The sequence below is a fragment of the Siphateles boraxobius genome, unplaced genomic scaffold (genome assembly GCF_051911475.1).
Source record: "Siphateles boraxobius isolate OS27281-9 unplaced genomic scaffold, OSU_SipBor_1 29, whole genome shotgun sequence".
Classification (NCBI taxonomy): domain Eukaryota; kingdom Metazoa; phylum Chordata; class Actinopteri; order Cypriniformes; family Leuciscidae; genus Siphateles; species Siphateles boraxobius.
This window is the reverse complement of record NW_027508908.1, coordinates 3436725-3462083: the sequence shown is the minus strand read 5'-3', so window position 1 is coordinate 3462083 and position 25359 is coordinate 3436725. Positions and strand designations below refer to the sequence as shown.

The 25359-nt window shown below is 41.3% G+C and overlaps 1 protein-coding gene and 1 long non-coding RNA gene across 34 annotated transcripts in view; one reads left to right on the top strand and one right to left on the bottom strand.

Moving 5' to 3' along the window:
• The window catches only part of col17a1a (collagen, type XVII, alpha 1a), a 32656-nt gene extending 8304 nt beyond the window's left edge, over positions 1-24352 (bottom strand). For 3 of the 33 annotated variants that reach the window (XR_013207775.1, XM_077246124.1, XM_077246139.1), the window contains exons 1-46: positions 23975-24342; positions 21125-21201; positions 19545-19601; positions 19256-19414; positions 18514-18993; positions 18299-18346; positions 13494-13535; positions 13305-13352; positions 12952-13086; positions 12771-12866; positions 12584-12634; positions 12379-12450; positions 12231-12284; positions 11969-12133; positions 11549-11617; positions 11412-11450; positions 11170-11301; positions 10819-11085; positions 10658-10708; positions 10538-10564; positions 9733-9759; positions 9388-9450; positions 9141-9245; positions 8968-9030; positions 8718-8807; positions 8600-8635; positions 8453-8488; positions 8305-8367; positions 7542-7577; positions 7372-7443; positions 7228-7254; positions 7054-7089; positions 6530-6565; positions 6335-6418; positions 6185-6220; positions 6039-6104; positions 5896-5961; positions 5757-5819; positions 5480-5539; positions 5370-5396; positions 5241-5273; positions 5033-5149; positions 4696-4743; positions 4469-4594; positions 3485-3598; positions 2880-2999 (exon numbers count right to left, since the gene is read on the bottom strand). Coding sequence is in view for 27 of the 33 variants with exons in the window: in XM_077246124.1 (XP_077102239.1) it covers positions 2880-2999; positions 3485-3598; positions 4469-4594; positions 4696-4743; positions 5033-5149; positions 5241-5273; positions 5370-5396; positions 5480-5539; positions 5757-5819; positions 5896-5961; positions 6039-6104; positions 6185-6220; positions 6335-6418; positions 6530-6565; positions 7054-7089; positions 7228-7254; positions 7372-7443; positions 7542-7577; positions 8305-8367; positions 8453-8488; positions 8600-8635; positions 8718-8807; positions 8968-9030; positions 9141-9245; positions 9388-9450; positions 9733-9759; positions 10538-10564; positions 10658-10708; positions 10819-11085; positions 11170-11301; positions 11412-11450; positions 11549-11617; positions 11969-12133; positions 12231-12284; positions 12379-12450; positions 12584-12634; positions 12771-12866; positions 12952-13086; positions 13305-13352; positions 13494-13535; positions 18299-18346; positions 18514-18993; positions 19256-19414; positions 19545-19601; positions 21125-21188 (3706 nt within the window). In the remaining 6 variants the exon portion in view is untranslated. Of the gene's footprint in view, positions 1-2879; positions 3000-3484; positions 3599-4468; positions 4595-4695; positions 4744-5032; positions 5150-5240; positions 5274-5369; positions 5397-5479; positions 5540-5756; positions 5820-5895; positions 5962-6038; positions 6105-6184; positions 6221-6334; positions 6419-6529; positions 6566-7053; positions 7090-7227; positions 7255-7371; positions 7444-7541; positions 7578-8304; positions 8368-8452; positions 8489-8599; positions 8636-8717; positions 8808-8967; positions 9031-9140; positions 9246-9387; positions 9451-9732; positions 9760-10537; positions 10565-10657; positions 10709-10818; positions 11086-11169; positions 11302-11411; positions 11451-11548; positions 11618-11968; positions 12134-12230; positions 12285-12378; positions 12451-12583; positions 12635-12770; positions 12867-12951; positions 13087-13304; positions 13353-13493; positions 13536-18298; positions 18347-18513; positions 18994-19255; positions 19415-19544; positions 19602-21124; positions 21202-21838; positions 22013-23974 lie in introns of those variants that run through there. The other 30 variants (XR_013207779.1, XM_077246130.1, XM_077246132.1 and 27 more) reach the window with 23 other exon arrangements.
• LOC143753611 (uncharacterized) lies at positions 2906-7291 on the top strand. Its single transcript, XR_013207781.1, has 3 exons — positions 2906-2979; positions 6536-6593; positions 7206-7291. It is a non-coding gene; the product is annotated as an uncharacterized LOC143753611 (long non-coding RNA).
• Positions 24353-25359: the final 1007 nt, after the last annotated feature.

Here is a 25359-nt window from a genome sequence, read left to right as displayed (position 1 = left end):
TGTTCGAGGGCACACCGGTCTTCGGCCAGTGGTCAGACCAAGAGAAGTGTTTTCACATAAACTGTCTGGAAATGATAGCGGTCGAGAACGCGCTGAAGCGCTTCCTCCCGTTCATACAGGACCAACATGTTCTTGTCCGCTCGGACAACATGTCTGTGGTATCCTATGTAAACCGTCAGGGCGGTGTCAGATCCAGACATCTGTACAATCTGACGGAACGCCTCCTTATCTGGTCTCAGATGCACCTGCGCCTGGCCATTTGAACCACGGCCCAGACAAACTGTCCAGGGACAATGTTCCCCCAGGGGAATGGTCCCTGCACCCCCAAACGGTCCAGAAGCTGTGGCGCCTATTTGGCAGAGCGGAAGTCGACCTATTTTCCCGACGTTCTTCTCTTCCCAGGTTTGGCCCAGCCTCCCGCTATATGCTTTCCCTCCGGTCTCTCTGTTACCACAGGTGATCAAGAGAATCAGGGAAACGCGCCACTCGGTGCTCCTCATAGCCCCGCGTTGGGAGAATCAGATTTGGTTCCCGGAACTAGCACAGCTGTCACTTACAGCTCCGTGGCCGATTCCGGTGAGGGCAGATCTCCTCTCTCAGGCTCGCGGCGCGATCTGGCATCCCCATCCAGAGCGCTGGTCTCTGCACGCATGGTTGATCAACGGTTACTCGTTGCCCTGCCAGAAGGAGTGATGAACACGATCATGCAGCCTAGAGCTCCTTCCACGAGAAGGCTCTACGCATCTAAATGGTCGGTGTTCTCCGGATGGCGCACCGACAGAGGTCTGGACCCACGGACATGCGGGGTGGTGGATCTGCTCACCTTCCTACAAGAGCTGTTGGATAAGGGGAGGTCCCTATCCACGCTCAAAGTATACGTGGCGGCCGTGGCAGCGTTCGCAGAATCGACGCACAGCCAGTCACTGGGAAGACATGAGTTGGTCATCCGCTTCCTTAGAGGAGCTAGAAGGATGAACCCGCCGCGCCCCCGTCGGTTCCTATGTGGGATCTTTCATTGGTCCTCGAGGCCCTGAAAGCCTTTCCATTTGAACCACTAGACTCCGTGGGGTTGAAATATCTATCGCCGGAAACCGTCTTTCTGACTGCACTGTCGTCAGTAAAACGTGTGGGGGACCTGCATGCGCTGTCTGTCAGCGCGTCGTGTCTTGAGTTCAGGCCGAATGACTCTAAAGTCATCCTCAGACCTAGACATGGCTATGTTCCTAAAGTGATGGGCACTCCATTCAGAGCACAAATTATTTCGCTGTCAGCTCTGCCAGCATCTGACAGCGAAAGTGAGGTGAATCTCCTCTGCCCTGTCAGGGTGCTGAGATTTTACATTACGCGCTCCGCCTCCTTCAAGCGTTCAGAACAGCTTTTTGTTTTGTTTGGTGGGCGCACCAAGGGTCTCGCCTCCTCGAAACAGAGCCTGTCCAGAAGGACAGTGGACGCTATAGCAGCTGCTTGCGCGTCAAAAGGTCTGCAATGCCCTCTGGGCATCAGGGCTCATTCCACGAGAGGCGCGGCCTCGTCGTGGGCGTGGTCCAGTGGGATTTCTATCCATGACATATGTGTACGGGCGGGCTGGATCTCTACGTCTACCTTTGTCAGGTTTTATAACCTAGAAGTTCCTGCCTTGCATGCTAAACTTTTGTCAGTTTGAAGTGTATTCTGCCCAGATCTTCCTGCTCAGATCACTCTCACGTGACTCAGCTCTCCTGGTTGAGCTGCACTAGTAGGGTATGTGCCATGTGCCTATACAGACCGGCGCGCTGCTCTGTATTCCCTATGTGTGCTTATGCACAAGTGATGGCCCGCGTGGCTGGCCACCTTATTTTTTCCACTTATGGGGTTCCCCTGAAAGTTCGGGGTCTCATGGTGGATGCTTGGCACGCACGGCGTTGACAAAGTGTTCCCGTAGCGTAAGCTAAACTTACGCAATACGAGAGAACCTCTCGTAAGAGAACGATACTCGGTTACTAACGTAACCTCGGTTCTCTCTAGAGAGGGAACGAGTATTGCGTAACCGGCCGTGCTCGCGCCACGAGCGACTTCGCTTCAGTCGACGAAAAACCAGGGAAGTCAGCCTACAGCCCCTACTTCTATACGCTAAGCCACGCCCATTCTGGCGGGCTGTGACGCTATGAAGGCGCGGGCGCCCTTCATTGGCCGTGACGTCACGCCGGGCTCACTGGTAGGCTGCAGCAGTTGCCCGCAGGGCAGCCAATGAGCACGCGAGATGGCCTGCTCTAGGTCTGCTAGCTGCTGCACTGCGTTGACAATGAATACAAAATTAAGGATCATTTTTTGGCTTCAATTTCTCGAGAAGATGAATCTTTCCCGTAGCGTAAGCTAAACTTACGCAATACTCGTTCCCTCTCTAGAGAGAACCGAGGTTAGCTTAGTAACTGAGTATCGTTTCCTCTGTTAATTTTCAGTCTTGTTTATGTTGGAAGTGGTTTTGTGTGTTTGATTCCTGTATTCTCCTGCATATTTTCCAAGTAAAGACTTTTGTTATTAGCACCACGTAACATGATAATCAGAAATGTTTGTTCAGCAGCAAATTATCATATTGATTCACATCGCATCATATGTGACACTGAAGACTGGAGTAATGATGCTGAAAATTCAGCTTTGATTACAGGAAAAAATTATAATTTTAAAGAAAAGAGAAAAGAAAATAATTGTAATAATGTTTCACAATATTATCAAATAAATGCAGCTTTGGTGAGCATAAAAGACTTCTTTCAAAAACATGTAGAAAATCTTTTAAACTTTTGAATGGTAGTATTTATTACAGGTAACTCTGAAAATGATCTAGGGCTAGGCCCTATGACACAGGTGCGGATGATCCAGGACATCCAGCATATTTTTCCTACCGTTGATCAGATTCAGCACTCGTCCAGCAACTTCCTGAGTGTTAAAACCATATCCACCTGGCACACCTGGGGGTCCTGGGGGCCCTGGAGGACCAATCAGGTACTGTCTCACCTCATCTCCTATATATGCACCAAAGGATGATTGGATCCATCAAAATGTGTCATAAAGCACATTAGTTTTGAGTTACATGTTTATTGAAAACAAATAGAAAAGTAGAAAACAGAAAGGTTGCACTTTATTTCGATGGTCCACTTTAGACATTCTACTAACTATAAGTAACTGCAACTTCATGTCAACTACAAGTCATTAGAGTATTAGGAGACTGTTAGGTTAGGTGTTAGGGTCCGAGTAAGTTCACTTGTAGCTGCTAAGTTACTTATATTCAGTAGAATGTCTGCTGGGGGACATCAAAATAAAGTGTTAGCAGATATTAAGCATTAGACAGTCTACTAATATTTAATGACTCCTAGTTGACATGCAGTTGCCAAAGTTACTTATAGTTATTAAAATATCTTAAGTGGACCATTGAAAGAAAGTGTTAGCGACAAAAAAATAATGCCTTTAAAAGTTGTGTCGCCTGTGTCGTAGAACATTTCACACTTACTTTGAAGGTAATCAATGACACGGTTAACCAGCGCATCATCAGAGGCTGATCCGGAAGGTCCTGGTGGTCCAGGCGGGCCTGGAGGTCCAGCCAGGTATTCTCTGATGGGTTCACCTACCAAAGACACATTAAATATTACTGTCATGGAGCTTATTTCCCCATGTATCTCTATAATTAGTTAAATGTGTAATTTGTAGTGGCTTCAATCCGAACTGGGACTTCTAAAGATGCTTTTCCTGCCAAAAGTTGCCCTCACAATGCTAGCATGTTGGTAGCTGCTATGCAGTAGTTAAAGGGATAGTTCAAACAAAAATTAAAATTCAGTCATCATTTATTCACCCTCATTTCATTCCAAACCTGTATCACTTTCTTTCTTATGTGGGACACAAGAGAAGATATTTTAAAGAATTGTGATATAACCAAACTATTTAGGTTCCCATTGACTTCCATAGACATTAGTCAGGGCAGATACTTCATTTTTGACAGGAATGAAAACTAGGCTGTGAGGGATAGAAGTACAGTCCGTTCAATGGATTGTGCTGTTATTTATCAAAATAATGATTGTTCAGCTGATGAAACGTCTTTACAAAAAATTTCAGAAGAGAAAGAATCTGCAAAACAGTTGTGAAAACTATTTGATCTAGGACCATTAGCAAGCCATTGTAAATACTGTAAATGTCTCATCAGCCTCATTTCTATCTGCTTTAAATATAATATGCCATCTAACCTGACCAAGATATATAGTGTGGACAAAAAATTAAATGGAAGTAAATGGGAACCAAAACTGTTTGGACACCGACATTCTTCATAATATCTTCTGTGAAAGAAAGTCATTCAGGTTTGGAACAACATGAACTTTCATGTCAATGTCTTTCTTTCTAAATTATAAAAATTCTTGGGTCAACAATCCCTTTAAGGAGTTCGGGGTAGTTTTAAGGGAGTTGCTATGTTGCATAAAAGTTTTTCATATCTTTTTAAACATACTTCTGAGGTAGTCCGAAATCTGCTGAGCAACATCTGGTGAGCCGCCACTAGGGGAACCAGGTGCTCCAGGAGGCCCTGGGGGTCCAGGTGAACCTGGTGGTCCTGGAGCGCTTCTGGATCCTCCACCTTATAAAAACAATCACATGAAACTCGGTATGAAACATGGTATGTGGTTTAAAACGTTTCACGTCAACGCAAATATTAGAGCAATACACCAATTTGCCTACCGTAGGAATAACCTGGAATGCCAGGGGCCCCTGGGACTCCAGCATCACCTATATTTAAATAATAAATAAAAATGTTGGTGCAAAGATGTAAAAAAAAAAAAACATATTTACATCCATTGTAATGGTTTTACTGTAACTGGAGGCTTTTTTTTCACATAGATATATGAACTGAAGGCCAAATATGGCAACCCATACTAAAATGCATTTAATTGCATGTCCTCTGCATTTAAAATGTGTCCTCTCTAACCATTAAGCCACAACTGCCCTGTGTATGTGTATGTTTTATGTAAAAACTGTTTAAAAAGCCCTAACATAGAAATATTTTGTTCCATTGTACCTTTTGGACCTTCTAGCCCCATGGAACCCATTGGTCCTTGAGGTCCCTGTGGTCCTTGTGGACCCTCTATACCTTGTTCTCCACGTGGTCCTGGTGACCCTGGCTGTCCTGGAAAACCTAGATTTGTGGTAAAATAATGTGAACTGTGCAGCTATTGTAGAATCTAGAAACGTGTATGTTCTGTATTATACAAATCTGAATCACTAACCGATTCCAGGTTCTCCAGGTAATCCAGGTTGGCCTTTAGAAAAAAAAAGATGAAACAGAAGTATGCACGTAATCCACAAACGTCAAAATTTCATATTTATATATGTGTGAGGGAATGTGTCAACCTTACCAGGGAATCCTTGAGGGCCAATGTCACCTAAACAAAATCAAACATTAAAATTCATAGGTTCTTAAGGAAAACCCGATGTTGTATATTGCCTCTTTGTCCATTTAATCTACCTTGTGATCCCTTTGGTCCAATAGGTCCAGGAGGCCCAGGCGGTCCAGCAAAGAATGTTTCTGATTGACCACAAAAACCACAATCAGATCATTTTAAAAACATAATTTAATAGTCTCATTCACTAATAATCCTAATAATTGTGTGGATTTATTTACTGTATATGCACACGAGAACTTCTATACATACACACAACGCACACACAAATTTGTGTGTACGCGCTGTTAGTGAATGAGACCCAAAGTCTCAAAGAACCAAGTGTAAATTAACTTAGCATACCTGAAGTGGGTACGAAACTTCCTGGTTCACCTTTTTCACCAGGAGGACCAGGTTGACCAACACCTGTGGGAAAACAAAATTAAACATTTATATAGTAACATAACAGAAATGTAACAAAACTGAATTAGGGACTATGTACCTGGTTTCCCATCGTTACCAGGAGGTCCAGGTGGGCCAGGAGGACCAGGTTCAGCAGCAGCTTCCTCTGTTCAATTTAGATTAAGAGCAAATGAATGATATAAAAGCACTTACAATGTACATTTTCAAAGTGAGCACACTTACTCCCTGCTCTCTCGGAGACTCCAGGCTTCCCATCATCTCCTTTGTCTCCTTTATCTCCCTTTGAACCTGTAGAGACTCAAATGTCAGTAAAAAAAATGTCTCTGATTTCAATCTTTTTTTGTTTTATAGAAAAAAAGTCCTCTTACCAGGTGAACCAGGAAGACCAGCAGGACCAATAGGACCTTAAATAAAAACAACAACAACTGAATATTAGCACAAACATACCGCTGTTTAACTGATTCTTTTAATTTCGTATTAAATGCATCTGAGATAATCCGTGATGAACTTCATGATACCTGATAGTCCAGGTGGTCCAGCAGGACCTGGAGATCCAGGAGTTCCAGGAGGTCCAGGTATACCCACAGTGTTCGTATTAGCGCCTACGAGGAGTGACCAGATGATGATGATGTCACCATCAAATGAGCCAGATTAATAGACCAGAAGCTAACTAAGCAAGCACCACTAACTAATTTTCATATGTGTTCCATTACCTGCAGAAATGACTCTTCCAGGGTCACCCGGCTCACCTAAAGAGAGAACAGCACGTAAGATGTGGTAAGTATTACTGTGTATATATTTTTAAAAAGTAGAACAATGTATATACATAATGTCATTAATATTATGGTATTAAGGCCCGTTCACACCAAGAACGATTACTATAAAGATAACTATATATTAGCGTTCAGCAGAGGGAATCATTCTATGTAGAATGCAGTTTTGTCCTCTGCCGCTTTAAATGCTCGAGCTCTTTAAAGCAGGACGGATTCTGATTGGCTGTCAATGTTGTTATTCTTCAGCATCTCGAAAAAAATCGTTCTGAAAGTGATTCCAACTATGTCACTTCTCTTTTCCATTATAGTTGTGGTGTGGACCTGCTATTATTTTATATTTATTTTATATTGACTATTATTAATGATTTTTTACATTAATTTTAGAGCTATATCGTTTTAGTTATCATTCTTGGTGTGAATGGGCCGTTAGAATTGAATTAAAAACATCTCACAATAAATATTACCTTTGGGCCCTGGCTGACCTGAGATACCTGGCAAACCTTACATAAGATAAAAATAAATATCATTAAGAAACAAATGTCTGTTTTGGGTCTGCAATTACTTTTGACAGTGTTTTCAGAAATACTAATAGATTTGTTGTGTTTAATATATTCAGCAAAGAAAAAGTGAAATCAAACCTGGTGGGCCTTGAAGTCCTGGTGTACCTGTGCAGGAAACCAGAAAAACGTCTCCTTTACATGGTTTGCATTATTGACGTGTGTTAAAAAAGTATGAAAAGCATTATCTATTCAGCCGTGGTGTGATTTTCTCTTCATTTATACCTGGTATTCCTGCGTCTCCAGGAGGCCCCTGTGGTCCCCGAGCTCCAGGCATCCCAATCGGACCTTGGTCCCCTTGAATTTAAAGGAAAGAGAAATAAAAAAAACAAAAAACATGCTTGTATTTTGTAGACACATGCTAATGTTTTAACAAGGCTTAGTTTCAAAATTACCTCGAATTCCTTTGACACCATCTGGCCCAGGAGCACCTGTGGAAAATGAAATATGATATATGATATGATATAAAATAATGACTTGATATGATACATCACATACTGTACAGTCATTTTCAATCCAGATGTTCTTGTACACTACCATCCAAAAGTTTAGGGTCAGTACGATTTTTCAGTGTTTTTGAAAGAAGTCTCTTCTGCTCACCAAGGCCGCATTTATTTGATGAAAACGTACAGTAAAATACAGTAATATTGTGAAATATTTTTACAACTTAAAATAGCTGATTTCTATGTAAAATGTCATTTATTCCTGTGATGTAAAGCTGAATTCTCAGCATCATTACTCCAGTCTTCAGTGTCACATGATCCTTCAGAAATCATTCTAAAATGATGATTTGCTGCTCAAGTACCATTTCTGATTATTATCACTGTAGAAAACAGCTGTGCTGCTTAATATGTTTGTGGAAACCATGAAACATTTAGGATTCTTTTCAGGATTTTTCAATGAGTAGAACGTTCAGCATATATTTGAAATAGAAATCTTTTGTACATTATAAATGTCTTTACTGTCACTTTTGATCAAGTGAATGCTTCCTTGCTGAATAAAAGTATTAATTTCTATTTTTTTAAATTACTAACTTTTGAACAGTAGCCTAATGTATATTTTATTTCTTATAGAATAGAATACATCTTAATTGCATATATTCTACATGTAAAACAGGTTTTCTTTTATTCAAGTTTCTCTTTCTGTGATGAGACCAACCTGCTGATCCTTTAAGACCTTTCTCACCAGGAGGCCCTGCTGGTCCGACCAGACCTGGCTCACCTGTCAAAAATATTATCATTTTTTTTGAGATACTAATAATAACAAATATATATATAATTGTATGTTGTAAGATACTGGAACTTACCAGTGGTGCCACGTGGCCCTCTCTCTCCTTGATCACCTAATTTAGTAATAGAAAAATAATTTCAATATAATTTGCAGCATAAAAACTTGATAAGTATATTAAACAGAGCTTTACTATTTGCAATACGTATCTCTGGCTTCTACCAACCTTTGACCCCAGATGGCCCAGCAGGTCCTTTATCACCTAATAAATATAAAAGATGATGACAACAAATTGTTCACATGAAATTCTTGAATGAGAAACTGTTAAGAAAAGGTAGATTTACCCTTGGGTCCAGGATCACCAGAATCTCCACGGAAGCCTTGGGGTCCAGGAGCTCCTGTCAGGCCTGGTATGCCTTGAGCACCTGCATCCCCTGCAGTGACAAAACAAGTTTTTCCCCTCAAAATGTAGGTCTAGCAAAGGCAGGATTAATATGAAGGAATTATTTGTCTGCCTGCTGAACCGGAATCATTGGTACTGGACTGCCATTTCTCTGCTTGTTTCTCACTTTGTCTGTGAACAGATGGTCTTACCTTTGGGTCCCACGGGACCTCCTGGTCCTGCTAGCCCAGGTGCACCAACATCGCCAGAAGAGCCTTATAGGAGCAAACACAAAACAATTACCAAGTCATTTTTTTAAGCTGGTTGTGCAGAACGTGTTTAATTGATTATAATACAACAGTAGCAATAATGTCAGTGGTATCACCTTTCTCTCCTTTCTGTCCAATTCCTGGAGGTCCCGGTTCTCCTCTGGGACCCGCCGGCCCCTCCCGTCCCCTCGGCCCTGGTAAACCATCAGTTCCTGATTCACCTGTAAACAGTAAAAAGAGATGTTTTAGGTCCGTATCACCTTTTTCACATGTGAGCATCACAAAATCACTCTTAAGTTGTAATGGCAATGATTGACTGGAAAAAGTTCCTTCTGGATTAGTGTCTCTGGCTCTGCATCATACCTGAACTTCCTTTGGGCCCTCGAGGACCTTCCTGTCCGGGGTGACCAATGAGACCAGGAGGACCTGAAAGGGCACCATTCATTAATTCAGTTTATTTATTTAGGCTCTTCTGGTAAGTACTTATCAAATCAATATTTCAATATACATTTATTTAATACGTTTAAAATGTGAGAAACTGATCCACGACCAGACAGTCAGTTTCTTAGCTTTTTGGCTTGTTTATTTGTTTTTCTAGTAGAAATATTGTTTCCTAAAGTGTATCAAATATCATAGTTGTAGACTTTAAAGTTAAAGTGCAAAGGATGTGATGTTTGTCATATAAAAAAGTATTTAAAAAAACCTTACCTGGAATTCCGGGAAATCCTGTTTCACCTGTAAAATTATTTGATATAATTTAGATATTTTCATAATATTAAGTGATATAACTGTAATTTATATTTGTGATACATTTGTGATATTACGTGACACTGTTGTGATAATATGTGAAATTACTGGGATACTGTTGTGATGTGATATAATTGTGATACATTTGTGATATTGATATATTCGTTATATTTTTGTGATACTGTTTTAATAATCTTGTTATATTTGTAATATGTGATATATAATTGTGCTTTTTTTGATATTATATAAAACTTGAGATAATGAGTGACACATTTGATGTGATATATGTGTGATATGTGATATTGTTGTGATAATATGGTGATATACTTGATTCTACGTCATGTGTCATTATTGTGATATAACTGTGATACATTTAAGATGTTATGTGATATTGTTGTGATGTATGACATTGTAATGTAATTGTGATATTTATATATTTATATTTTTTGTGATGCTGTTTTGATAATCTTGCTATAATTGTGATACATTTGTGATGTTATGTGAAACTGTTGTGAGAATGTGTGACGTAAATATTTAATCAGAAAGATACATTTCTTATATTTTGATATGATATATTTGTCATATGTTATATATTTGTGATTTTATGTGATACTGTTGTGATAATGTGGCATTATTGTTATATATCTGTGATACATTTATGATATTATTATGATATACATGTGATAGTGTGCATGTGCAATTATGAAATTTTACTTCAGAATGTCACAATGACAGTTTGGTGTGTTTTTTTGTTTGTTTTGAATACCTTTAACTCCAGGAGGTCCTTGGTCTCCTAGAATTAAATGTACATTAAATATACGTATTAGTAAATCTGCATTCTCACTTTTCACTGTATACTATCTATGTATTAATCTGTAAAAATTACCTTTAGGGCCAGTTTCTCCTCTCTCCCCCCTAAGTGAAGTTGCCAGTGAAGCTATAATGAAACCATTAAAAATGAATAGCAAACAAATGAATGATTAATAAATGTTAACTGATTGAATGTACGTCTTTTGTATATGTTCAGAGTGGATGTATGGTAAACACCTCGAACGGTGTCTGACTGAAGTTCAGATCTGAGGATCTGTTGAATGGTCCTCTGCAGGACCACAGGGTCTTGTGCAGCAGATGCTGAATCCAGGTTTATAGTGTTATCGGCACGGACACTGGAGGTGCGCTCGACGAATGAAGATTCCAGTGGATCCACGATATTGACAGCCGAGGAGGAGGACAAGCGACTGGTTCGAGCAGAGCCTACGCTTTGTCCACCATCAAGAGCGTCCACACGAGCCTTCAGCTTCCTGACCTCCTCACCTACACAGAGAAACATTCATGATGAAGGAAATCTACAAGTACAAGCTAAATCAGTTGGTCTAGACGTCTTGAGACATAACACACCCAGTGCAATGAGACCACAGAGGAGTCCCAGCAGAAGGAGAAGACCAATAATCAACGCCAGAAGCCACTTCCACCACGAGCAGCAGGAACAGAATCCCAGTCCTGTGTCGTCCGAATCATCTTTGCGGATCTCTGTTGTGACATTAGAATATGTGTCTGTGATCAAAAACCAGATCCATAATGTTTGCTTATTCATTGCTGAATGAGCCGGTGTTTGTGACAGTATTGATTTTTTATTGAACCTGCATAGGTTGCCTTGTCTTTTGTTGAGGCTTTGGAAGCTGGAAGCACATAGATGTCGGTTTTATTGGATGTAATTTAAGTGAGGATTCATTTATTAATTAAATATTATCCAGAATGGGAGTTTATCTGAATGTACCAGTGGTGGTTTCCATGGCGCTCGAGATCATCTTTTTCTCCCTCTTGAGTGAATCTTCAGAAAATGTATCTGAAATATAAAAAAAAACATTTATTGTCATTTGTTATAAATTTCAACCGAAAAAAAAGTTAATTAGTTGTGCTGCTTAATATTTTTGTGGAAACCATGAGACATTTGTAAGTATAATGTATTTTGTAACATAATAAATGTCTTTAAGTCACTTTTGGTAAATGTAATGTGTCCTTGCTGATTAAAAGTATTTCTTTCAAAAATGTTTGAAGGGTTGTATATATAATATATTTAACTATTTTACCCAATCCAACTGGAACAATTACACTTTTTACTAATTAAATGACTGATTTAATCTAATAACTATAATTAAGCTGAGTTAAAATACTGTTTCTAGTCTGAGCTGTCTACCTGCTCCAGCACTGGTGGTGGAAGTGACGAACTGTTTGCCAGTATTTTTGGACATGATCAGTCTCTCAGGCTCTTTCTTAGCCGCAACATTTTCTTTCCCAATCGCAATAAACTTGCCATCTTTCACAAACACATCATCAGAGGTGATAGGGCTGCTGGGAACAGCTGTAAATGTGATATAAAAAAAGAAGAATTTTAATTTGGTAATACTGTATTGTTTTAATCTTCAACATTGTTAAGTCATTGTTAAAATCATTATTACCAGTAAAACTGGTGGCCAATCCAGTGCTGCCAACATTCTTCGGTGACCCATACACTGGAAGTACAAACAGGCATAATAAATCTCTTACTGTAGTTATTTTGTATGCATGCATTACGTCAGTGCATAACAGCTAGAAAGGTTCGTTTACCATGGCCAACACTCATTCCATTAGCCATGAAAGCACAGCCAGATGTTGACAGGTTATTCTGCATCCCATACACTGAGAAGAACAGAAACACAGAGGGAAGCCATCGGGGTCAGGTACTTTTTCATTTTCATGAGGCTTTTGTGCATTTAACCAGAGCTCAAAATAGGAGTTTGTTTTTAGTACATGAATTGATTAATGTAATGACCTGCACTACCAAGGGCAGATGAGCCGTGCGTCAGATTATTCTGCATGCCACCTGAAACAAACAACACAGTGGCAATCTCTCTCTTTCTTCCTCCTATTGTTTTTCATTTATCTTTTAATTGAACTGATCCTTTCAACTTTAACACAGAAATACATGCACACAGACACTCTTGTTTCTCTGCGTTAACCTGTGGGTGATGGTTGTTGCAGTGTGGTGTAACTGAGATTGTTTGGGCTGGTGTAATATCCGCTGAATCCAGCATCCAGGACTGAGCCGTCAAAACCTGAAAGTCAAGTATTCGTCTCAAAGGACTGGCTGTGCTGTGTGTGTATCACATGAATATCTGTGCGTGTGAGTGAGTGTGTTACCTGACTGGCTGTCATGGCGCATGTCCACGCTGGCTTTTTTCGGGATAGGCAGAGTGTTGGTGGGAGAACGAGGTGGACTGATGCTCCCGGACCGACTTCCCTTCAGTAATCTCTTTACATCATCCAGCTCTGTCCCTAAATACATGAAACTATCATTCATTTTCTGAAACTTAAGGCAACACAAACTATTGAACGTTTAATGATATTTTCATATATAATCAATATATAATTTAAAAGAAAGATGAAATTCAAAATATATATTGTACAGTACATATGTGGTGCAACTGAAAACATTTTGCATTTGCATTGTGAAGCAGATCCTGTGTACACTATTGAACATTAGCAATACTGACATCTAGTGGAGGGTGAAGCACTCTGCAATCTTGCTCTTATCTCACTCTCTGGAAAAGACAGCATCACAACAATAACATTAAGATTTAGAAAATGAGACTTACATTACGAGATAAGTTATTTGTTTTACATTTGAAGTTCACGTTTAAGAATTGGGAAGTTTACGAAACTACGCTTTATTTCATAAATACCTCGTGTCTGAGTGCGCCCTCTGGTGGCAACGCTTGACGAAACTGCAAATAAAAATGTCTCGGTTACGTATGGTAACCCTCGTTCCCCGAGGAGGGAACGGAGACGTGAGTCAAAAGTGATTCTGACAAATGGGGATCGCTTGCGAGAGCCTATCTACTTCGAGTGAAATAAAATGAGCCAATGCATATTGGCATGTGATAATTGCACTAGCTGCTGTGCATCGCGGCGCGAGCATATAATAAGCAGCAGGTGCGTTCGCATCCTTGTTTTTCCGCTGAGGAGCCGGACCTGTGACTCGGCCGTACAGCGGAAGCTCAGCAACTGTGGCGAGGGAACTCATGTCTCAGTTCCCTCTTCAGGGAACGAGGGTTACCATATGTAACCGAGACGTTTCCCTTCATCAGATCACTACAACGTGAGTCAGAAGTGATTCTGTCGAATGGGGATATCTACCAAAACGCCACGGCTGCTGGCGCTTCCAGCGCTCTGCTTGAGCCACCTGGCCTGACCGCAGTGTTGGGCAGAAGGAGGAGCTCTAAGCACGATAAGGTCAGTCACTGCTGTTCCACAAAACCCACTCAGTGTGACTAATTGGATAACGCTGGGAAACCGTGCCCTTGGGGAAAGGAAAGCTGCGGATGCCACATCCTACAGCAGAGGGAGGCACTGTGACGGATACACATATGGACTAGCCAAGCAGGGTAGTACAGCATATGGCAATCTCTGGGGTGGTTCAAGCTTAATTATAGGGGGGAGAGAACACCAGCAGAGACGACAGAGTGGGCTCTGTAGAGGGAAAGACACCGGCTTGCCCGCAGAGGAGCTGATCGTGGAGGAATACACATATAGGGTCGCCGCAGGGACCGCTTCATATGGACACCCAGCCTAACAGAGGTTCTACAACGCATACAAGTGTTGGCACGCCTTGGGCTTCATAAGCCAAGGCGATGGCATCCACTATCCAGTGGGCCATCCTCTGCTTGGAGACAGCCTTTCCCTTCTGCTGGCCTCCATAACAGACGAAGAGCTGATCTGAGGTCCTAAAGCTTTGCGTCCTGTACACGTAAAACCGCAAGGAGCGGACGGGACAGAGAAAAGCCAGGGCTGGGTCTGCCTCCTCAGAAGGCAGCGCTTGCAGGTTCATTACCTGGTCCCTGAAGGGAGTGGTAAGAACCTTGGGCACATATCCAAGCCGGGGTCTCAGGACAACGTTCTGGAGCCTTCGCTCTAACCCATCTTGCACGAAAGAATGCATGACTCTAATTGGACATCTTCGCGGGTCTTCCCTGTGGGAAGAACATCATTCAACGAACAGGTTCCACTTCAGAGTATAGACGCACCTCTTTGAGGGGGCTCTAGCAGAAGTGATGGTGTCTACTACCGCCTGGGGTAGGTCACCTAGAACCTCCGCGTCCCATCCAGGGACAAGACATGGAGTTTTCACAGGTCTGGACGTGGGTGCCATAGAGTGCCCCGTCTCTGAGAAAGCAGGTCCTTCTTCAGAGGAATGGGCCAAGGAGGAGCTGTCACGAGGAGCATGAGTTCTGGGAACCAGGTCCGGTTGGGCCAACACGGCGCAACTTACAAGACCTGCTCCTCGTCCTCCCTGACTTGGCACAGTGTCTGTGCAAGAAGGCTCACTGGGGGAAACGCATACTTGCGTAGGCCCCGGGGCCAGCTGTGCGCCAGTGCATCCGTGCCGAGGGTCAGGGAATAAAACATCTGGCAATGGGTCGAGTCCGGAGAAGCAAACAGATCTATCTGAGCGGCTCCAAGTAAGTTCCATATCAGCTGGACCACCTGAGAATGGAGACGCCACTCTACCATAGGCATAGACTGTCGTGAGAGCTCGTCGGCTGCACGATTGAGCACGCCAGGGATGTGAATGGCATGAAGTGACTTCAGATGCTTCTGACTCCATAGGAGGAGATGGCGGGTGAGTTGCGAAATGCGGTGGGAGCATAGACCACCTTGACAGTTGATGTACGCAACGGTCGCAATGTTGTCCGTACGGACCAGTACGTGCAATTGATGTGCCAATGCAGTTGAGGCCCCGTCCACAGACCTGAAACTGCATGCCCGTTGTACGTGGCCCCCCAGCCGGTAACAGAGGCATCCATGAAGACCACAGCATGCCTGGACACATGTTCTAGGGGAACACCTGCACGTAGAAACAAAGGGTCCGACCAGGGGCTGAAGGTTTGGAGGCAGTGCGGGGTGACGTGAGCCCGGTACGTGCCGCACTGCCACGCCCATCTTGGGACTCGTCCGTGAAGCCTGTACTGAACGGTCTCATATGAAGCAACCCGAGCGTCGTTACTGCAGCTGCGGATGCCATATGCCCCAGGAGCCTGCTCTTGATTGTACTCAAGCAGTTCAACAGTGACCAGACGCGCTCCTCTGTGAGTCACGCTGTCTGGTTGACCGAGTCCAACTCCATACCGAGATAAGAGATCCTCTGCACAGGGGAGAGTTCGCTCTTGTCCCAGTTGACCCGCAGGCCCAACAGGCTGAGGTGACGGAGCTGGCTGAGCCAGAATCACCCAGTCATCGAGATAGTTGAGAATATGAACGCCGTGTTCTCGGAGTGGAACAATGGCTGCCTCCGTGACTTTCGTGAAGACGCGGGGTGACAGGGACAGCCCGAATGGCAGGACTTTGTACTGATATGCCTGTCCCTTGAACACAAACCGAGGGAACGGTCTGTGTCGAGGAAGAATTGAGACATGAAAGTACGCGTCCTCCAGGTCGATCACTGCAAACCAAGCTTGGGGATGGATGCATTCGAAAATGTGTTTCTGCGTGAGCATTTTGAACGGGAGCTTGTGCAGGGCCCGATTCAAGGTTCGCAGGTCCAAGATCGTCCGTAACCCACTGCCTTTCTTGGGTACAATAAAGTAGGGGCTGTAGAACCCTGTCTTCATATCGGCTGGAGGAACCGGCTCGACCGCGTCCTTCGCCAGTAGGACATCGATCTCTGCCCACAAGACAGGGGCATCGCAACTCCGCACAGAGGTGAAATGGATGCCCCTGAACTTGGGAGGATGCCGGGCAAACTGAATCGCATAGCCAAGTCTGATGGTATGGATGAGCCAGCAAGACAGGTTGGGAAGCGCTAGCCAGGCTCCCAGACACCGTGCAAGCGGAACCAACAGGACCACAGACGTACCAGCGAGGTGGGGCAGCGAGGTGGAACACAGGGACTCGGCTGTGCCACACTTACCTGGTTCCAGGGTGGGGCAGAGGGTGCATGGGAAGGCTTGGTGGCGTCCTCGAACCGCACACTGCTGCCCGCTGGCAATGGAAGAGGGGGAAAAGAGTGGCAAGGCATGGAAGCATCGCTCACTGCAATCCGCGCCCTCTTGTGACCCAGAGATGGAAGAAATTGCTCTTTTATAGAAAATGTGGGTACCGCTGGACTCCAGGGAGCTCCAGGCAGACAGGGGACACGCATGTCTGCCAGGTTCAGCCACAGGTGTCGCTCCTGGACCACTAAGGTGGACATTGCATGACCCAGGGAGCGTGCAGTGACTTTCGTCGCCCGGAGGGCAAGGTCCGTCACTGTACGCAGTCCCTGCATAACCCCTGGGTCGGAACTACCCTCGTGCAGTTCCTTGAGCGCCTTGGCCTGGTAGACCTGCAGGAGCGTAGTGAGGGAGGAAGAGGCACCAGAACGGTTTCGAGCAGAAAAAGGTGCCGTCCATGTTTTGGTAACCTCTTCATGCACTTCCAGAAAGAAAGGCACTGGGGCGGGGCGCTGAGAACCACACGGTGGAGGGTTCCACTCGAGCCCGACACTTGCGACGGTCCAGGAAAGCATAGCCGTGAGCTCTGGGTCCGACTCGGACAACGCTGGCGCACCCGAAGGAGGCAGCGCAGCCGAGTCTTCATCCCCAGAGGAAATTAGCTCACCCTCCAAAGCAGTGACCGACATTTGATCATCCGGTGGAGCTCCAAAAGAAACAAAGCTGTGAAAACAGCTGTTTATGCTTTGAAGAGAAGACGCAGAGAGATCGCAACCCTCGCTGTCAGTGCCGTCACACCAACACCACGAACCAGAGATTCTTCTTGACAGAGACTCGAAGACACTCAGTAGATCTTTGCAGGAGACAGGAACAGCATACACCATCTGGCTTTCAAGTGAAAGACAAGGATGCGAACGCACCTTGCAATTATCGCATGACAATATGCATTGACTCATTTTATTTCACTCGAAGTAGATAGGCTCTCGCAAGCGATCCCCATTCGTCAGAATCACTTCTGTCTCACGTTGTATTGATCTGACGAAGGGGAACAAACAAAACACTTAAGCAGAATGTTGAGAAACGCAAGTTTCATAGATTAATTAATAATAATAATATGATTCTTATTATTTCGGAGGGTTCAGACCCCAATGGATAAGAACTAAAACACACACACACTCACACACACACACACACACACACACACACACACACACACACACACACACACACACACACACACACACACACACACACACACACACACACACACACACACACACACACACACACACACGCACGCACACACACAACTAAACACAAACAAACAACAGTATACACTTGGCGAACGGATATGGTAGCATGGTCTCAAAAGTAGATTTTTACATCTAAGTATTCATATCAACATTTGTTTTGCTTGATTTAAAAAAAATGTCTAGGGGTAGCCTATTGTGCTGATTAATCATGAATTTCTTTCATATTGTATTTTAAATTACAAATTATGTTTTTTTTTCTCTTGAAATTCACACCAGTCCCAAAAACAAAATATTTAATGGACGTACCGTACTCTTTCTTTGTGTATTCAGGGGAGGAATTGCCACTGGAGCCCCCTGAGTAAATATAACATACAGTACATAAAACATTTTAATTCTGTTGACCATAATATTTACTAATATCAATATCAACTAATATCAACAATTAAACATACTGTGTGAGGGTCCTCTCATTTTAAATCAATATATCCCACAAAGGTCAGAGGTCATGGTCTCCCCCTTACCCTCATATCCTCCAGTGTGAAGGTGCAAACTGGTCTTCCTCTCAGTAGGAACTGTGCTGTAACTCAAACCTTTCCTTGTTCCACTAGGGGATGAGGAGCTGAACTTGGTGACAGTCATGGAGCTGGAAGCTCCTCCGGCAGACATGACTGCAGAGGAGCCAGCACCACCTCCTCCACCTCTGGATATGTTCATACTGCCTCCAGAAGCACTAAGAGAACCGCCTGAAGAACCAGACACAAACTCAGAGGACGAGGTGGACCCGAATCCAGAAGAAAGATCTCCACCCGTTGCTGAGGAACTGCCAACTCTTGTGATGGAGGTAGAGACGCCGCTAGAGCTTTTAACCACAGAACTAGAGCTTTTAACCATTGAGCTACTAATCGGACCGGTTACACTGATTTCACGAGATAATCCGTCAAATCCACCAATCACAGACCCAGCTCTTGAACTGCTACTGGCTGAACTTCCAGACGAAGAGGCTGGAGAGAAGAAAGAACAACTTAATAAATACCACAGATATTTCATATATATGAGGAGAAACCAAATAATGGAGAATATTGTGACTGATATGTCAGTCCCAAAATATTTTAGAAGCCTTGTGAATGAATAATAAAAAAAGTATTGTTTTAATGTTTCTTTCAAGAATTTTGAGTAATTATTGTTGAAAATTAGTGTTAATTTAACCAATTTCCTTTACATTTCCTGCCTAGATGGTAGAAAGTAGATGATTTCTGGACTCACAGGATATGACATAACTTCTGGAAGCGCCCCCTTCAGCACTGGTCTGGGAGATGATCTTCTTCTCCAGCAGAACTGCTCCTCCGGAAGCTCCTCCAGAGCCGGAGCTGTTCCCTATGGAGGGCACTAGCTGTTGGCTACTCAGGGAGCTGCTGTTTCCCTCTAGTTAGAGAGACACCAAATAACATTCAGCAGGGAAGGAGATTGAACTGTTCTACAATACAGTATATAGAAAACGGCGCAATCAATGGTTTTTAATATGACGTAATTTCAAATTGCAGTTAAAACATACTTGGGGGTAGAGATGTCAGTCTTGTGGTTGTCACAGTTTCGGTATGTTTCTGGATTTCTGTAATGTTTAACATCATTCAAGTTAAGGGACAATTGAATTTAAATTATAGCCAGTATATCATATTCCCAGTTTAATGGTTGTGCCAAATTACTTTATGTTATATGTAAGAATGCTATATGTAAGAATTTTCGGTTACACTTTATTTAAAGGTAACATAATTAAGTAATATTAATTAACTACATGTACTTAGTTGCGGTTAGGTTTAGTTACTTGTAATTATGCATATTTTACTGTTATTACTGGAGTAAGTACATGTAGTGTAACTACGTCACCTTAAAATAAAGCGATACTGAATTTTCATGTATTAATTGCATTTTATTGCCAATGTGTGAAGGGCTTATCACGAAATTTAAAAAAACTAGACATTCCCCAACTTCCTAGGTTGTCTATGAAAGTCTGTACACTGATTTTCATGTGAAGGACTCGGGACGTTTTTGCAGAGAAAAATCAAGTTTGTGACGTTTACACTCCCGAGAGCCACTTCCATTAAGAGAGCCATTCTGTTCTGTAATGTCAATGAGTCATGCAAAGAAAAGGGATTCATTCAAACTGTTCAGTCTCACATAGCCAGATCTATAAAATCTACAGACTCATATTTAGTTTTATAACAGTGAAATTTTAATTACCTCATCTATCGACATAATGACGGTGAATTGCAGAGCTGGTGCAAACATATCCACATCGCTATGATTAGATGCTTTCTTAACTGCAGTTTTCTCACTGCTGTCATTTTCGATGTTTATTTTTTTTATTGAAACAGAGCCGGTGTTTTACCAAATTTCAACAGCCTGCCAAGTTATTACCCACCTTGTTGAAGTCGTTACCTGACCCCACCCCTAATCACCCCATTTGTGCGCCCATGGGCGTGCTGGTCTGAAAATGAGGTGTGTTCAGGCGCATTGTTATCGTGTTGCGAAATAGACTGTGCCAGTTTTTTTTTTGTTATTTAAAGGGCGTATTAGTAATGTGCGCCTATAGGCGGGTACACAACACACGTACACTCTGCTTATTACACACACAGGGACGCGCAGCAGCACTCAAACATGTCAAACATTAAAAATATAATTATTACAATGAAAAAGATTATTATTGTGAACATAAAGATATGGTGCAATCCGGCTTTTCCCATAGATGTTCTGCTTGTGCGCTTTCACCTCGCGCACAAGCAGATCCGTTTCCTCTCTGGAGAGGAATTCCAGTTTTTCTGCTTGAAAATTCTGCCATGTAAATAGCGAATCCGCCATGGCGCGAGCGCAACTGGCTTTTACAGGGAATGGGAGATGAGACTCTGATTGGTTTATTGCACGTTACTTCCAAAACACACCCATTACTCATTAAAAGAATACGGACAACCCTTTTAGACCATGCGCCGGGCACGCCGACCATTTATCCTGTCGTTAAACTAGCAAAAGTGGATTCGGACCAACCCTAAGTGCACTTGCGGCGTGCGCTTTAGACCATGCGCTTAGATCGTTAAAATAGGGCCCTATGAATGATAAAAGTGTTTTCCATGCACTTACCTTTTGCAGATCCTCCAGATCCCCCCTCTACTTTGACAATCTTGGTTGTGGTTAGCTTGTCCATGCCATGTTAACTACTGTAAAGCAAAGTGACTCTTATCAATAAAATAAGACATTTTTTATTTAGCTTTATACTATCTTTTAATATCTTACTATCTTTTCATTTGATTTTCACTTTTTAAGCATGTTGGTGCTATTGCATTACTAACACAAAAAATATAAAGTAAAAGAAAAATACAAGTAAAAGAAAAAAATGAACAACGAAGGACTGTTATTCCAAATGCAACTCATCAAGATTTCAGACATAAGCATATCCTTGGAAATTGATTTACATCCCATTCAAGTATAATATTACCTCCCAGTAAATATCTTTATTTAAACCTTTAAAGTTCTGGTCTGGCTTTTTACAAGCAACACTTTCACTTCAGAACCACAAAGAGTTTAATGCCTATTATTTATTTTTCTTTTATCTTCTAGGCTTTAAGAAATAGAACACAGACACTTATACACTGATTTAACAACCTATAAGGTAACCAGAGAAAAACCAAACAACTCAACTCAACCCTACAGCCACAACGTTTTTTGTTGAACCGAAGCTGCTCTTCAAATGCACAAATTGGTATTGAAATAACACATAGTACAAAAGCACATTTGTGAAACCAAAAAAATAATCAGAAAACATCAGACTTCTGCTCAGAACAAAATGACACTTACCAATTGTTATAATTTACCATCTCATGTCAAATAGTCTAGCAACACACTGATGATTTTCAGTTCAAGTTCAATCACAGCACCCCTCAGCTTGGATTTCAAGCCTTCTTAAAACATCTGGAGCCAACAAGTTTAAACCTGAAGTTTTCCTGAAGGCAGCAGCTATACTGTATGTACATCTGACACATAATAGCATACTGTATGTAGGGTTTGAATTCAATTATTTCTGCATTTTCTGTGAAAGGTCACCTTCATGATCAGCTCTTTAATTTCTTAAATAGATTAGAAGTCTTGAGGATATTTCAAAGTTACAAAGTCAGTTTTCTTAAGTTCTAGCTTAGAGCTTTTGGAGCATACCAATAACTTTTCAATAACAGCAACAACAAAAAATGAGAATTAATTTAGAGTCAGTTCGTTTTTTGTTAGTAAAGTGAGTTTAAATTGACATTTTTGTACGTTTTTAAATATTATTATTCAATAAAAAGTAAATAATGAAAATGATGGATTATAAAACTCATTGATTCATTGAACAAAAAATACATTAAATAGATGTATGGTGTATATATGTATATATATATATATATATATATATATATATATATATATATATATATATATTCATGTCAAGTGTCATCATTATCAGTTCATCTGTAGCACCTGTGTTTAGTTAATCATCATCTTCATCTGTTTCACCTGTGTTCTGTCAATTAATGTTCATTTGTGTTTGTATTTAGTTCCCTTCTGTCCAATCAGTCTTCTGCCCGTCTGCTGTGTACCGTAGTGATTTATATTGTAAAAAAAAAAGTTTGTATTGGAACTTCTGACTCTTTGTGTTCTTCCGCCCGCACCACACCATATACCATGATATATCACTCATAGGTGAATCCAGACTACATGGCCATGTTAAATGAGACCACATAACAAACAGCATATTTTAGTTTGTATGGATAAATAAATAAAATATTATAATTATATAAATAATATAAGTACTAATATAAAAATTAAAACCTTTGAATTAAATACAAAATAAATATTTTGAATGTGAAAGACATATTTTCCGGAAGTGAGCATATACTATACCATTCCATCCATTGATATGTTCATCCATCCATCCATGTTTATCACCACCATGGTAATAGTCATCATTACAACTGCGAAACAGTAATGATTTGCTCTACATCCTGATACTTCAATGAGTCATTTATAAATGGCAGTGAAAGACACACTGAGCTGCAGTTATAAATCTGTTGTACAACCAAATTACAGCTACTAAACCCATGCTGCATACATAAACTTGTGTTAATTAGTGTATGTGTGTGTCTATGTTTGTTCTATAATGCATTTGTGGTTGCCTGACATATTTTTCTGTCATGGTTTGATCAAATTTATACATCTAAACACAATAACCTCATGAATGAATACACAAGAGCTTTTTTTCTTTACAGATAAGATACTTTGTGTGTTTGTTTAATGATGTACAGTATGCTACACTCTTAAAAATAACGTTTGCAAAAAGGTGTTTTCGCAACGATGCCATAGAAGAACGATTTTGGGTTCCAGAAAGAACCTTTCGGTGAAAACTAAAAGTTCTTAAAGTAAACTTTTTTTTAGTGTAAAGGACATTTTAATAATCTAAAGAACCCCTTTCACTATAAAGAACCTTTTGTGAAATGGAAAGATTCCATGGTTCCATCTTTGGTTCTTCATGGAACTAAAGACGCCAATAAAGTATTTACATACAGTACTTGGTTCTGAGAGGATTCATTTGAGCTGAAAATAAGTCATTCTTATACAAAACAAACAGATAAAACCTTAGAAATAGATTCTTATAAATGGATTATATAATAATTTTATTTTTCCTCTTTGAATATTTCTGTCTTAAGCCTGACAATGTGCCAAAGATTTCACCCCTTCATTGCCAGTGATTTGCATTAATGATTGAGCAGCTTGTCTGTTCCTAGAACAGCTGAATAACTCTGAACACCAACCTGACAGACTTTTCCCATCCGTGAACACATAACTTTAAACTTGCACTTCAAAACAATTCAGGTTCAGTTATAAATCTAAACAATGCAGATCTGGCATCCCTTTAATAGCATAACAACAACATTTCATTTAAAAAAACATGTTAAAACTCACCTTGACTCTCATTTAGGAGAAATGAGTGGAATGTTCTTGTTGTGCCCGTTCTTCTGTGTAAAGATGTGCTCCAAAAAGCGATTATATTTACGAGCTGGCACGTTCAGATGTGATGAGTAATCCAGAACCCAGCATGCATGCTTTTTACCCCTTTAAATCCACTGTATCAGTTTTTCTGGCCTACAGCCACTTACAGGCGAGTTTTGACAAGACGAGGGGGGCTGTCACATCGTGAGACCCCTGAGGCACTTTTATTTGTAAAAACAGAAAACAAAATCATTAGAAAAATGGGAAAAAGTTATTTAAGTGGAATTTTGATGGTAAAGTTATGGCTTGAGGATAGATCGCAACCTTTTCCATATGAGTCTTGCTTCCACTGTTTTCCATAGCTATTGGTACTTCACTGAATATGAGATGTGTACAGTGTATTGGCTGGGGTCATGGGAATTATCCCTTGCAATAGTAAAATCATGAAGTCCCTACAAATTCCTCACTGAGCATCCAACCGCTTGGCAGTAATGATGACCATTTGCACTGCAGCTGGAATTCAAACCTGGAGTAAATATGTCAAACCATAAAAGAATATGTGGCTTAAATGATTTTTGGCCGGATACTAGATGGTCAATTGGATGTTGATGCTGGAGAAGATGTTCAGCATTAGACATATTGAACTTGTCCCTGAGGGTCTCTCTCTCTCTCTCTCTCTCTCTCTCTCTCTCTCTCTCTCTCTCTCTCTCTCTCTCTCTCTCTCTCTCTCTCTCTCTCTCTCTCTCTCTCTCTCTCTCTCTCTCGAACAGGTGTGAAGGAATGAATCAACACACCTCAGTGATTCACCATGGAGTCATTTTATCAGTCGCTCATATCTGTCATTACATATTTGACATGCTGATGATGTGACTGATGGTTGTTAATTTACAGATTAAATATTCAGATTAAACTGATTTAATTAGTAAATCTTAGATTGGATCATATTATGCATTATAAGAAATGTTACATTGTGTGTTGACCTTAGAATGTATTTTTATTTATTTACTAATTTCATTTTATGAAGATTTGATTGGTCTTACCCACTAAATAAATAATTTAAAAAAAAATTAAACAGAAATATGGAAATTTCAATGTGTTTCTGGAAAAGTTTAATTTTGAGCTTACTCTGACCTTACTCAGGGTCTGTCTTGCAGTATATGAAACTTGTAAAATATCTGTCAATATTAATAGTAAGGCATGATCTTTAGACATCGTGTAGACATTGACCCTGCATTTAATTGCATTTCTTTCAGTGAACAGAAATACAAATTTTATAAATATACTGTAGAATATATTATGAGAATGTATTCAAAAGTTTTCCATGCAAGTGCTGGATCAACAGTGTGTTTGAACATGTC